The sequence below is a fragment of the Anser anser genome (assembly GCF_964211835.1).
Source record: "Anser anser genome assembly, chromosome: 10".
Taxonomy (NCBI): Eukaryota; Metazoa; Chordata; class Aves; order Anseriformes; family Anatidae; genus Anser; species Anser anser.
The window spans coordinates 15,292,529-15,307,187 of NC_139730.1; the positions used below are offsets into that span (position 1 = coordinate 15,292,529).

The 14,659-nt window shown below is 36.1% G+C and overlaps 1 protein-coding gene across 4 annotated transcripts in view; it reads left to right on the plus strand.

Moving 5' to 3' along the window:
• The window catches only part of VPS13C (vacuolar protein sorting 13 homolog C), an 88,874-nt gene that overhangs the window by 4,762 nt on the left and 69,453 nt on the right, over positions 1-14,659 (plus strand). For 3 of the 4 annotated variants that reach the window (XM_083850947.1, XM_083850950.1, XM_083850949.1), the window contains exons 5-12: positions 567-668; positions 6,093-6,202; positions 7,032-7,091; positions 7,690-7,749; positions 8,385-8,465; positions 12,352-12,409; positions 13,117-13,244; positions 14,111-14,217. In XM_083850947.1, coding sequence (XP_083707073.1) covers positions 567-668; positions 6,093-6,202; positions 7,032-7,091; positions 7,690-7,749; positions 8,385-8,465; positions 12,352-12,409; positions 13,117-13,244; positions 14,111-14,217 — 706 coding nt within the window. Of the gene's footprint in view, positions 1-566; positions 669-3,047; positions 3,111-6,092; positions 6,203-7,031; positions 7,092-7,689; positions 7,750-8,384; positions 8,466-12,351; positions 12,410-13,116; positions 13,245-14,110; positions 14,218-14,659 lie in introns of all 4 variants that reach the window. The other variant, XM_083850948.1, reaches the window with a different exon arrangement.

The window sequence follows — 14,659 nt, forward strand, 5'->3', positions numbered from 1 at the left end:
AAATCCTTGGTTGTATCCATTTGAAGTTCAGTTTAACAGGTTTCCTCTGATGCGTGCTTATCCTGAATCCATTCTTCTGGCATGGTTTAGATCTTTTGACTGTTGCATGATATAGTCTGTCTGCTTCTAACTTAGAGCAATCAAAAGTAGTCATTCCATTAGAACTGATTTTTAGGGAGGGGGGAAGAGGATCAGAGAACTTGATTTGTTTTCTCTGAAATCAGATGCTCTGTTGTATGAAGGAAACTTTCAAGTTTCGAGAGCATCACATATATGTGATGTGAATTAAAACCTGTTACATTACACAAACCACACTTGAAGGTCCGAGTACTCATGGAAACATCCTCTTGAAAAACAGTGCTTAAACGCTGATGCAGTCTTTTGTGTTCTACTGTGAAAAAACCCCAATTTCCAAGGCTGTATGAAGGTTTCAGCATTCAGACCTAGAATAGCCTGTGCTTCAAATGACATATTGCAACATAATGCTCAATATTGTGCACATTGCTTGATTATGCATTTATAAAATTTGAAACATAGGGTTAAAGCTGTCCCAACTTGGTTTACAGGCATTAAATATGATGCAGAGAAGGAAGAAAAATACTTGCAAGATAATAAACAGAAGGAACTGGCAAGAATTGAAGAAGCCTTGCAGAAAGCAGCAGAAAAAGGTACTGAGTTAATAATTCCTCCCCTGGAATCTGAGGACCTGTTGTGCTATGGAAAGGAAGTCCTATGTTGCGATGGACTTTATAAATTAAGTATCTAGCTAATCTCAGAATCACTTACTATAGAATCGTTGAATATCCTGAGTTGGAAGGAACCCACAAGGATTATTGAGCCCAACTCCTCCAGTTGGACTCTTACTGCAGTGCTTTAAAATATCTTTTTGCTCTGAAACTTAGAGCGTTACTCATTTTATTTATCATTCCTTTGTACATTGGAAATGAGAACTAGATTATCTGGAATTTTTTTTCTCAAAGCTTTGGGAAATAGGACCAAAGACAGCAACTACATTGCATGAGGCAAATGTATCTTGCTTTGGAGTTTTAGTAATGGATGTTTAATAACGTGTTCTAGATAAGCATAAGACATTCTTTGCTTAAAGGAAACTTCAAGGAGAGTGGTAAGGTTTGTAAATTTTTCACAAAAAATACCAACAATAATGCTTTCAGTTCAGTTTCTGCTGTCTTTTTCTGATGTACTGCATTTGGACTAGTTTGAAAAATGAGACTGTCTTGATGAGGTAGTAAGTAATGACACAAGAAAAGAGTTGAACATGAAGACAGGAAACTTTAAGCAAAGCTGTGATCTAGATCATTAAAAATGTAAAATTTTCCATGATTGGGTAAAAGAATTGATCATTTCAGCCCAGTTAGCTTTTTTTTTTCCTCAAATAACTCTAATAGAATAACAGTATAAATTAGACTTGAATGGACAGAGACAAAGTTCAGAGCCAATGACAGAATGACAGGTAATGAAAACTTGCAATGCTGCAAGTCATTTGCCTTGCAAAATCTCCTGAAAATAAAATGATGCTTAGAACACTTGGGGGGGAAAAAACAGTCCATATTGTAGACTCTTTGCTTACTTTATTTTTCAGTTGCAGGACTCTCTACTGCCTTGTCCTGTTCTGGTAGTTTGAAATATACATTTGCATTTTCCTTCAGACAGCAATTTGGTCATCTATATACAGTGAAGAAATAAGCCCTGCTTTATTTCTTGTCTTTAATATGCCAGAAACTGTGTGTGAGCTAAGACAACCTCAGTTGATGAATTTTGCAGCCATTACTTCATACTGGGAGAAGGGAATATTTGTAGAAGTTTTACCCTGATTATGGAGGACTTGGATACTGTAGGAGCAGCAATGTTTAAGCTGTTTTTTTCCATCGTTAGCAATGGGATGAAGGGATAATGTAACAAGAAGAATTTAACCTGGTAGGCAGCACTTGAGGAACTGCAAATCTGGAACTTGATGTAATATGGAGTCAATGCATTTGCAAGAAAAGTCAAAAGTCTTTTTTTTTTTTTTTTTGAGAGTCTTAATACATCCAGCATTTGCACGGCTTTTGAAAAAGAGTTAAAAAGAGTTAGATAAAAATGATACCTCAGTAGATCGACTTGTCATGTGAAGAACTAGAATTAGATTCAGAGTCATGTTTTACAAAGATGCAGTATTAAACTTTTGGCTTGAGGTTTAAAAAGCTAGAGGAATGTTCAAGACAGATAATTTTAAATTGCTGTCATGCTGCAGCCTCACTCAGTGGTACAATAGCTTTGCAATTTGTGTGACCAGGTCTTGTATTAGGATACTGTAGTCACGAGGACTTGTCTTGTTCTTTTATGAGCAGATCTCATGCCTTTGCTAGGTACAAAGGTCTTGGGGTCCAAATTGCTCTGCTATGCTGTAAAGTCATAAGAAATTCAGCTCTTCCTGTAAGCTTTTAAGAGCTTGCAACAGCTGGTGAAAATCTGGAAAATACACTGAATAGAATATTTTCTCCATGAATTCTTAGCTGTATTTGCTTTTGTGACTGTTACTCAACTTACATGAGTAAGCGTATAATCTTAATTCAGTACTTTCATTTATTTGAGAATCACTTGGCATAAATAGTCCTGAGGATATTTTCTTTCAACATACTATTCAAATGTTGAGCAAAATGGTCACGTCTCTATGTGGTTATAGTGTGATGGAGAAGTGATAGCAAGGTCTGCTGACACAAGCTGACAAAACATTTTCTGTTCTCTGAGCTATGCAAGTCTCTCATTGTCAAAACTCATTAATGGAGACCAAAGCTTGAAACTCTTGTCTTTGGCTGGATAGAAGTAAATTGAAAATTACCTAATTTGCATCTGTAGATAGTATTTGAAACTTGATATTTCTGAAGTGGCTCTGGCTGTCAGATACTATACTGTAAATGCTAACTTGACACATGAGTCTTACAAACTCAGCATTCATTCAAGAGCAGAATGTAACATAATATCAGGATCCAGTTTCCTCCTATTAAACAAAATGTGTTTTTCGGTTATTTGCTGCCATGTGGACCAAGGCACCCATTCACAAGATTCCTTGTATCATTTGGAGAGTCTGATTTGCAAGGACACCAAGCCTGGTGGGTATGCATGGTTAATTGCAGCTTGTGTTTTTAAAAACAAAAAAACCCAAAGCAGCCAAATTTAAAATGAGGAAACAGCACGTTTGGTGAGCATATGCATATTGATGATTCTAGAAATAAGGTGGTGATTGTGGATTCAAGCGGAAACTTTGTGTGACTAGTCTTAGCTTAATTGAATGGCTGTTCAAGGAAATTAAGAGACCACTTAGAAAAATAGCCATCGGCCATCTTGAGTTCAAAAATGTCATAAAATACTGACAACATTCTGCTTTAGTTTTAAAATAATGTTGTGTAGATATTTTGAGAACAGAGGGTAGTTCCTAAAATGTCTTAAAAATTAAAAATGTCTTAAAATGTCTTAAATGTCTTAAAATGTCTTAAAAATTGAAAATGTCTTAAAAATCCTAAAGTCTTAAAAATACCGTAAGTTTAGGATGTCTTGCAATAGTGGACAGGCAAAATGACTCATAGCAGACAGAAGGCTTTTAGTATGTTTTTTTCCTTGATTTTGTTTAATTTGATAGCTTTTAGCCAAGGAAGCAGTTTCCACTGAAATTCGCTGGAGCTGTTATGTTGTATCTGCTGCTGTTTTTTATCTTCTTGAACCAGATTTTCAGAATGTTACTCTTAGCTAAAAATATCTAGGGTACTTTTATCTGAGTCAAGCTTTAGAATGAGCTTCAAGCTTTACTTGGACTGTGTTTAGTCTCTCCATAGTAGTGGATGCACATAATCAAGCGTAAACCCATGTTGCCTTAGTTTTGTCTAACGTGCAAATGAAAGTCCGAGAACTACAAATTCAATACGAAGTGAAGTAAGCTGTCTTTTAAACTATCCTCTCTAGAGGGTTCCTTGTACCACTAAAAGGAACTATTCAAAAGAAAACATAATTTCTGTTAGGCATTGATTTTCCTCCTTGTGACTCCCTCTACATTTTTTATTTGTAGCATGACCACCTTGTAAGTGCAAGACAGGTTGAAGTCTTGGCTGGCACTTCTTTCTCCTTTGTTTGAACAAGCATGCAAAGTACATCGAAATAAAGCTCTTCCCCTAAGTTAAATAGGCCATTGCACTTTCTTCTGTCCTTGCTTTCATAGGACACACCCTTCTTCTGCTATAACCTTTTAAAGTTAAACGTTCTTTTTCCCCTTTATGGCCAGAGAGGGGGAAGAAACAACGCAACTCACCAAACCGGTTTTCTTTGAAAATATGGGAAAAAAGAGCATTAACTTAATTCATGTAATGGTTGTGATTTGTTTGACCATAATTTGTGTGTGAATATTAGAATTTAACTTTATATAAAGCCATTTAAATAATCATTATTTCTGTATGCCTTTTTTGTAGTTACTGTTGTTATTTCAGATTGCATTTATACCCTACTGTTGATTGTTGTGAGAATCTTATTGATAAATGTTCTTTGGGTTTTCTTGTATGTCTTGAGTTTCTTAACTTGGAAGTTACACACTTGTATAGTAGAAGCCTCATCTGGATTTAAACTAAAGGTTTTCCTGTGCGCATATTGTTAGCTGTTAAGACAACTATGCCTTTTCCTTAAGTCATTAAATAAATAAATGCTTGGATTACAGAGAAGTTTATTCATCGGTGTTCTAGTAAGTAGTCATGCTTCTGTTTTCAGATCTTCTTTGTATGTAAGAGATCTGAAAGTGTGTTATGCAATGCATTCATCAAAAGGCCTGACTGTGTATTTGCTGAGAAGCCTGGTGATCTTTTGTAATTCCTCAAACTCACGAGATGTTGTATAAGGAATATTGAAATCTGCATTTAATGCCTTGACTTTACAATTGGCAGGACCCTGTCTTGATCCAGTGGAAATTTGCATACATAATTTAAAGTTGTTACTGGCTGCTTATTTTAGTGGGGCTTTAAACTTAAATGATGTTTAGCTTAAAAAAAAAAAAAGTTGATGGCATCATTAATGGCTATGCAATTCTTTAAAAGCTTTTAGTGCACGCTTCCTAAGTCACTTTGCTTTAAGACAAGCTAAACTTTCTTCTGTCTTTTATTGTCTTGCATTTCTGCGTTACTAACTTGAATTTTATCCTTTTCCAAAAAATTGCTTGCGCTGAAAAAGGACGTAAGCGTAAAAAGTATAAAAAGCATTTTAAGAGACCCTTTAAAGGTCATGATCACTCAAAAGGTGGGTAAAATACATGGCTTTCAACTTCTTAAAATACTATATATTCTGCATTATTTAGGATTAGTTTCTCTTATTTAGGATTAGTTTCTCTTATTTTGGATTAGTTTCTCTTTCTTTAGCATCCGCTGATACTTCTTATTTTTCCCCTCCTTTTTGAAAGGGGGGACATAAACTGGAGAGAGACTTTCGTTGCTGTATATCCATTCTCTCTGTCAAATAAGATTGAACTTAGTTCAGGTTAAATGATTAACTTAGCTTAAACGATCACAGTATAATTCCACTATTGAACAAATGGAGTATTTTCCGGAGTATCTTTTTATTTTTGCTTATGGTATGCAAGCTTTTTAATACTCTCAAGCAATGTCCTGTAAAAGGCTCTAATGGACTGATCTTGTATTGTGCAAGTATCACCTTCATCAGATTATTTCTAAGATACTTTGTACTGAATTAAACCTTCGTATCTATTTGAAAGATACTTGCTTGTTGAAACTCATAGTTAATTGCTGAGGGGCTTTTAAGAGAGAACCTTTTAGCTTAGAAGGAGTGGGGAGATGTATCCTAAAAATAAAAATGAAACTGGAACTTGCTGTAAGCTAAACTGTCTTCACCGAAACTTAAACATAAGTTTTCCTATGGTTGTGTTGTGTGCACACAGCTAATAGCACATCTTCAGAATATGGATGTACAGAAAAGGAAAACATCTGAAAAACTAAAAACTGAAGTGTTAAGTATTCACATTAGAATAAGCATTACATTTACATGGGAATAGCTGTGGTTAAAATCAACTGTTAGGCTGAATGCTGACTTATTTTATTTTCCAGACAAACCAAAGGAGGAGAAGAAAGATACTTTTTTAGAAAAGCTTGCAACTCAAGTTATAAAAAATGTGCAAGTCAAAATCACAGGCATTCATGTTAAATATGAAGATGATGTAAGTATCTGGCACGTACTCCTTTCTATCTTAAATTCAACCAAAGTGCAGTCATTATAGTCTAGTCAGTAGAGATAAACTGTTATTTGCCACATTCAAAAAGTTATTGTGGTTTCTTCTACACCTCTTTAAATGAAGTACCTCAGGTACAACCAGAAGTCAGAAGTGTTTTGAATATATGAACTAGATGTTCTTTGTTTTGCATTGTTCAGTGATACCTTGCTAAATTTGGGTGGTGGCGGTTTGTCGTACATTAATAGGCTCAAATGATATACAGATTTTTTTGGTGTAGTAGGTGAAATGGAGAATGACAGGAACATGAGCTTATGGATGAGTTGGAAAACAAAAAGTTTAAAACACCTACTAGATTATGGAGTATCTTTATATAAACTACACTAGTATTATTCTATCCCAGTTCCAGCTTCTTTTAAGAAAAAAGATGAAGCAGTTTGTGATGGGATAGTTGCAAGTAGATGGGAAGTATCGGATGTAGAGTATTTCCCTTATTTTGGGACTGTTTCCAGAGTCATATTCAAAGTGGTGGGAAGAATGGAAGTCAGAAAATGATGTAGCTGACTGAGGTATGGTTCTTTGTATTTTTTCAGTTCTTTACCTTATGAAAGTTTTAGGACCTGAAATGAAATTTTAGAATTGAATTCTGAAGCCTTTAAACTACAGCCATATTGGTTTTGTCCCAACTCAGTGTTAGAATACTGAAGCCAAGGAAGACCCTTAAAACAGCTCAGGATTTCAGTTAGTTTTAATGATATGATGCATCTTTGTATGCAGGCAGTAGAGATAAATAGCTGTTCTTTTTCTATTTTTGCAGATCACAGATCCACAGTGTCCGATTTCTTTGGGAATGACATTGAGTGAGCTTAGTTTATTGGTAATTATGTGCATGCATGTTTTTACATTTTTGATTTACTTATCTTTGCTTGGGTACCAGAAGGGAAAAGTCACGTGTTTAATATGCAATGACAGTATGCATATGGAGGGTAAGACGGTCTTTTATTCGTGCAAGTAGTACTTGAAGTTTGTTCAAGCAGCAGAGATGATGATTGAGGAACATCGTACTTTTTGAGACTAGTGTTTTGTTCTTACGATACAAGTGATCTTTAAAACTGAATGTGTTGACTTTGATGGGGGTTATCTCCCTGTCTAATAAATAAAGTAAGCAAACATTATGTCATGATGAACAATGTGGTATTTTGCCAGGCCTTTTGAGAAAAGAGGGGACAGAATTTCAGCTCACCTTTGTTTGCCATAGATTCAAAGGATTTTAATGGGTGGGATAAGAAGTTGAAAATTGAAATAAACCCACACATTTAATACTGGATTTTGAGCTGTGCATATGCAGTCTAGAGGAACTGACTTAGGTTATCTAGTAGCACAAAATGACTCATTCTGTGCTTGAAAGTATAAGATAAAACTTGGATGTGTTAAATGAGATGCTCAAAATGACTTTTATCACTTTGACCTTTTAGACAACAAATGAGAACTGGAAGCCTTCTATTCTGAATGAAGCTACGAGAGTAATATACAAGGTAATATGGTGTTTTTTCCTAGCTACCAAGTGAGCAACTAATCTTTGGAGTGTAACAGTTTGTAGTTGTAAAGGAGAGTTGGAAAATGTGTTGTGAATTCTTCGTCTTCTTAATTTTACTTTGTAATTAAACAGAAGTAGAACCAAAATTACTGGCTTTATATAAGCCATAACTTTCAAGTCCATGGTTTAAATAGTTAAATGCAAACACTGATCATCTCATTAAAGGCATTATACAACAAGTCTGAAGTCTGCATAGTAATTATGATTTCGAATAGTTTTGTCAAACTGCCATTTTTCACTCTAGTCTATATGCCTAACATGTATTTGGGATTCTGGTAGCTAAGCGTGCTTGCTTGTGTTCCCCTCCTTCTTCCCACCCTGTTGTGTTTAATCAGTGTGTGAACTTGTGTGTGCTTTAAGAGCTTGCTTTTGAGCAAGTAATTTTCATTTGAAAAATAGTATTATAAGATTAAATACATCTTAGTGCTTAAAAGATTAAATACATCTCAGTGCTTGTAGTATCTTTGCTGTCTAACGTGCCTTTGTTTTCTCAAATGGAAAGCTAAATTCATAGTATGGATTGAATACTGAGTATGGAGTCTGTTGATTTTTTTTTTTTTTTTCCCTACGCAGCTTTTGTGCTTGGACAGCCTCAGTGCTTATTGGAATGTACACAGCAAAATGTATTATCATGGCTCCCGTGAACAAATATTGGTAATGTAGAAGAAAATGTGTACTATATTTCACGGCTCTAGTGGTATTTTAAGTTATGCCATACTAATTTCTACAACCCCCCATCCTCACGCATTTTGGTCAACACATTTGGTCAACTCTATTTTGATACCAGAGTCGTACGTTAATCCATCACACCATTAACGCTAATCCTTTTTTGTTACCTCTATATGTTACCAACTCCTATAGGTTTAGAAATGGTCAGAAATTGGGTCTTTAAAATCAGTTTTGTTGGTATGTTCATCTTGACCTTACCAAGTACTGTTTGTTAGTATCTGGGCTATATGAGATTTTATATAGCTACTATAATGAAAATTAAGTTATTAAATGAACACAGAATTAATAAAATTTCAGAATATTATGTCCTTATCAGAGCAGAAACTTGTATCATGTGTTATGCAGATACCTAAGCTGTGTGACTGAAACAAAACCAAACAGAAGAACAAGATGTTAAAGCAAAAAGCTTTTTTTACAAAACAAACAAACCAAAGCTTATAGGTAGTGTGTATGAATCCTCGGACTTTTAAGTTAGAGAGGTTAATGTAGTATTTCTATTAAGGTAGAACCCCTCATTGTGGGAAACAGCTCTGGTAAAATTTTGGAAGAGGTTTATTAGAATAAGTTTTATATATGAATGAATGAATATGTTGCACTTGTCAGACTGAAGAGGCTGAAGTACATGAAGGTGCTCCATTGCAGATGATGAGACACAATATGAGGGCAGTGAGTGTAAATTGCATACAGAACAAGAGGCATGTATTTTATTCTTTCCCTTAAATTAGCATTTTAAACTCAAATTTAAGTATGTAAGTTTCCTGGAGGCTCTGTCTCTTTATTTCTGCTTTGTTCATGTTTTGGGTAGTTATTAGCTAGATGAGTAATTGTCTCTTGCAGCTTGTAATGTTGCAAGTCTATGAAGTACTTGCTTTGCTTTCATTTCTGCCTTCTCTCACAAGTTTTACTTCCTCAGAAGGGGAACTGGGAACTTTAGTGCTATGAATAGGGCAGTTGTATAGATACAAATTATGTCTGAGGGCAAACATCCTCTTTCTGTGCTACAGATGAGGACTACTGAACTGTAAAGGCACCATTAGTGTTAAGTTTATTTCAGATGGCTATGACATTCATGTAGTTAAAAAACAGCTTGTTTATAGAGGTTATGCAAATATTCTGTGTATCCTTGTACAATACTGCTTGTTTCCCTTGTTTCCTTTTCTTCTGTTGTCTTTTAGAGGTATCTTTTTTTTTTTTTTCCTAGTTAATAAAAGATATACGTAACCAGATAGGCTTCATGCTGATAGGGAAGGTTGGTTCAAAACTGAAGCGTAAAACCAACCAGTGAGGAAATGTGCTCTGAATCTTGCCTGTTACATGGATCTTGAAACCTAAGACGTCCTTTTATTCTGTTCAAGTTCCCATTGTAGAGCAATTCTTTTTGTCTCAAAGCTGGGGTGTTAAGTTCACTGTATGTAGAAGATGCTGTGAATATGTTGATTCTTTATCCTGTCTGTAGTCTCTTGCTTTGTTTAAATAGCTGAATAACCTCAGAGCACTTTCCCTTATGCCTTTCTAGTTTAGCAGAGATGCTTGCATATTAATAACAGCCAAGTTAATGTTAGTGTTTTCAGAGTTAGCGTGGAGTGAATGACATTTGACCATAATACTTGCAGACACTGGTGTCATAGCTTTTCTGTGGATATTTTCTCTGTTAGATCTCAACCAGTCTGAAGTGAGATGTAAATGCAAACCAACATGTACAGAATACACTGCTTGAATTGACAACAGCAAAAGCCTTAGTTCTTCAAATGCATCATGCCAAAATTGTCCATGGAATCACAGGATGGTTGAGGTTCAAAAAGACCTCTGGAGATCTAGTCGTCACCCATGCCCCCACCCCCGCCAACCAGGCTCACCTAGCACATGTTGCACAGGGGTGAATCAGTGCTTCACATGCTTGTGGACAGATGGCATTGTGGCCATCTAACAGTGGCTTACCTGACATCATCAATTGAGTTCTTAACAGATAATTTCTGAAAGAAGTGGGAGCTTTGCTCTCCATGACTGTAAAATGGAGTTCTCTGTTTCAAAAGCCTGTGGTATGTCCTGCATGTAAACTTTTCTTTGAGGGTTGACGGCAGAACAATTCCACTGTAGCAGATGGTGTCTAGTATTCTGATCACCCGTTAACTTGAAGCATCTCACCACTTGCAGCTTTTTCCAGTCCTTGAAATCCTTAGCAGTTTTGGCACTTTGTACTAGTGTCACATTGCATACTGGGATTGTCATTTGGATGTTTTGCGTCTTGTGATGGGGCATTTCTTTTGAGATCATAGCTGCAGCTTTTGATGCATCATTTCTGAGAGTTAAAAATCTGTCAGTTGTGATTAGTCGTCTTTCTGTGCTTTGGTGAATTTGGCAACCTTTATGGCCCTGTGCCTAGAAGGGGAAGAGAGGGAAAGCAGGAAGCAGCTCAGAACACATGTGAGAAGGCTTGAAGAAACATGGGGGAAGACTGGAATTTGGCATGGGCATAAGATTACTTGTGGAAATCCTTTCAGCAGCTTGTTAAATCCTCTCTGTTTCACAGTTTTAAAACAAATACATAAACTAAATAAACAGCAAATAACATTTTTAGTAGCATTCCCTGTATTAAAGACCTGAATACATTTTATATGTAGTTTATAGTGTAGCTTGTTTCCTGGAAAGCTAGACCTTCTATCCAGACAGGCCATTTTAGTCTTACTTTTAAACAGTATTATCCAGAAATCGTATTTATTACTGTAGCTCATTGGTCAGACTTGTAGTTAAAATAAGCTGTGTAATCCATAGCAATCTGTCACTTTCATACAACAGTCTTCATATTTAAATAATGTGAGCATATGGCTGTTTGTGAGATTAGCTGTTACACACTTAATCTCATTGAAAAGCTAACTTTTATTACTGTGGAGCAGTAGACAGAAGGTAAGTTGAAATACAAATATTTTTAATGAGAAATGTACCTTTTTATAAAATGTAAAGCTGTTTTTAATTAAGGAACTGGGAAAAGGAATTGCTTGAAGAAATTCATAATTGTGAAATATTTTCCACGTAAAAACAACTCTTGATGTTGACAGACTTTGTAAAATATGACAAACTTCATCTGCTTTCATGTAATACATGCAATAATACATACTTTGTCCTAAAAGCATGCCTCCTATTTTAACTGATTGTGCCATGGCAATTTGGAATCTAGCTAAAATGTTTGGGTAGCATCAAATACAGCACTCTCAATAAATTGTGGAACGATTGTAGCGGCAAACAGACTTCATTTTGAATGAAGACTCAGCTGTAGCATGATATTTCTGAGACCTCTCATGCTGTTGCATTACTTTCCTGACTTCTTTCTATCTTTAGTTTCTCTCCTACCCGTGAAATACTGGAAGGCTTAAGTGGCCTCATTATGTGCTAAACATGAGAAGGGATAGTTTATGAATATTTATTCTCAGTACCCTCAAGTAGTTTGAAAACAAACACTTGATCTATTATGCTACGTGTTTGAATGTATACATGAGCTATGATACTTCTAAGTTCATACACACTGGTTTTTGAAAGATTTCAGGGTTCCATGAACCTCTAAACAAAGTTGAATGAAAACTGTACTAACCTTCCCCTTGAAGAGAGAAACTTAATCTTTTTTTTTTTAAAAGGTATATTAAAACTTTTTACTTGTAAGTACTTGTGCTATATTAGATATGCCTTTTGGGAATGCAGGGTGGAGAAAACTCCTGCAGAAAACATGTGAATTGGAGTTGGTCTACTTAAACCGTAGGGAACCGCCCAAAAGTAGTACCTTTCAGCAATTATTAGACAGTATCGTATTTCTTCACAGGATCAGCTGAAAAGAGGAATTCCATGTGGTGGTAACCAGTCTCAAGACTACCAATACAGTAAGTAAACTATATGAATATATGCTGCTTTGAGCATGTTAATTAGTCTGACCCGATTATGCAGGCAGGCCCATAGTAGCTTCATTTTACAAAAAAAACTAAATGTAAAATCTCTGTCACGTTAACAGATTAATGTAAGATCTCTGTTACAGAGCTGGGGATGTTCAGCCTGGAGAAGAGAAGGCTCTGAGGAGACCTCACTGCAACCTTTCAGTATTTAAAGGGGTCTTATGAAAAAGATGGAGAAGGACTCTACTTGGGTAGATAACGATAGGACAAGGGGGAATGGTCTTAAACTAAAAGAGAACAGATTGAGACTGGACATTAGGAGAAAATTCTTCACTGTAAGGGTACTGAGGCACTGGAGCAGGCTGCCCAGAGAAGCTGTGAATGCCCCATCCCTGGAGGTGTTTAAGGCCAGGCTGGATGGGGCCTTTGCCGACCTGATCTAGTGGGTGGCATCCCTGCCTATGGGAGCTGGGTTGGAGTTAGATGATCTTTAAGGTCCCTCCTAACCCAAGCTATTCTGTGATCTCAGACTTTGACTAACGCTGGACTAAGCTCATTTGTGGTAAGAATCACGTGCTGTTTCTATGGGTCTTGGGCATATGTATTATCCCTATGAAGTTTGATGTATCAGGCAGTGCACTTAAGTACTTTTAAGATGTATTTTAATTGTAAATAAACACATAATTTGAATTCTTAAGTTTTTAGACCAGTATCAGCCTCTGCAAGACTCTATATCAACCCATATGCAGAAGTAGAACTGAAAACTCCCAAGCTTGATTGTAATGTAGAAGTACAGAGAATTGCCATCGAACTCACTAAGCCACAGGTAAGTTGGCTTGGTGTATGTTATCACCTACTTCAGTTTGTGAGGATTTTTTGTGTAGGATATTTTTGTTGTTGAAAAACGGTGTTCTTTAGGTGTTACGTTGATAGGTGCGTAGACTGAAATGTGTATCAGCAATTGTGGTGAAGTGTCACGTCCTTTTCTCACGATGTAAGTCACTCACTGCCACTAGATCTAGGTACTCTGACCCTGTTACATGTGGACCCTCTGGGGACAGCACTTTCAGTAGCATTTCTTTCACATAGAGAACGGAATCATTCTTTTGATTAGCCCTTACCTTGCTTTAACTGTTAAAACCGTAGGCTGATACTATAACTGAAGAGAGGCAAGGATGGGAATGAATAGTGTATACTGGCTTTGACAACAAAGCCTACTGAATTATCAAGGAATCAATTTAGATTGTTCCCCAGCAATGATATTGTTGTCAGTTATTCACTGGTAATTAACAGTTGGCTAAATAGCTCTCATTGATATTAAAGTGTAATCTGTGTTCAGAACAGTGCCAGTAATGCTTACGAAAATGCAGTTCCAGGATTGGGGAAGTTGTGTATTGACCAAGGAAGAAAATAAGATTGGTTTGAGAAAGTCAGCGACTTTGTTCTGAGCAGGCTAACAGAAACGCAATTACTTTGTTCTTCAAGGAAACCAGAAATTGAGGTGGTGGTGTCCTCTGAGAATAATAAGTATAGTTATTGGTCTACTTTAATGTACTAATGAAAATGCATAGGCTTACATTTCTGTGTAGTTTGGGGAGTAGCGAAGGCCATGGTAAACATATAAATGTATTTTAATCATTGCGTGTAATGGCATCTGAACCTTTGCCAAGAAGCTTGTTTTCCTATGTTTAGTACCTCAGCATGATAGACCTTCTGGAGTCCATAGATTATATGGTTCGCAATGCACCGTACAGAAGATTTAGGCCAAATGTATCTCTCCATAAAAATGCCAGACAATGGTAAGTTGAATATGTTCATGCATTTTTTGGGAGATGCTGTAGTCCTTTCCAGGCTTTTCATTCTCCTTTGTGGTTAATACAGTTTTAGAATGAGATTGCATGTATCATAACTTTAATATAGCTTTGCTTAGCCAAGTTTAAAAAAAAAAAAAGGTTTGCAGAAGGATTATGTGAAAGAACTAAATAACTGATGAAAATTACTTGAAAGCTAACTTTGATCCCAGAATCTCTGAACAAAAAGCCAATGTTTGTTGTAGAGGTTAGAGTGCAGTTTTAGAATGACTAAAGAAAAAATTAGGCAATGTTTTACGAGGGAAATGTATGTCAACTCTAATTTTAGTTCTTAGTTTTGAATTGATAATGTTTTATGGATCTCTTTCTGAGTACTTAAGCACTTTGACAAACAGCATCAAGTAATTGTACTTAATGCTATTACAGCCCA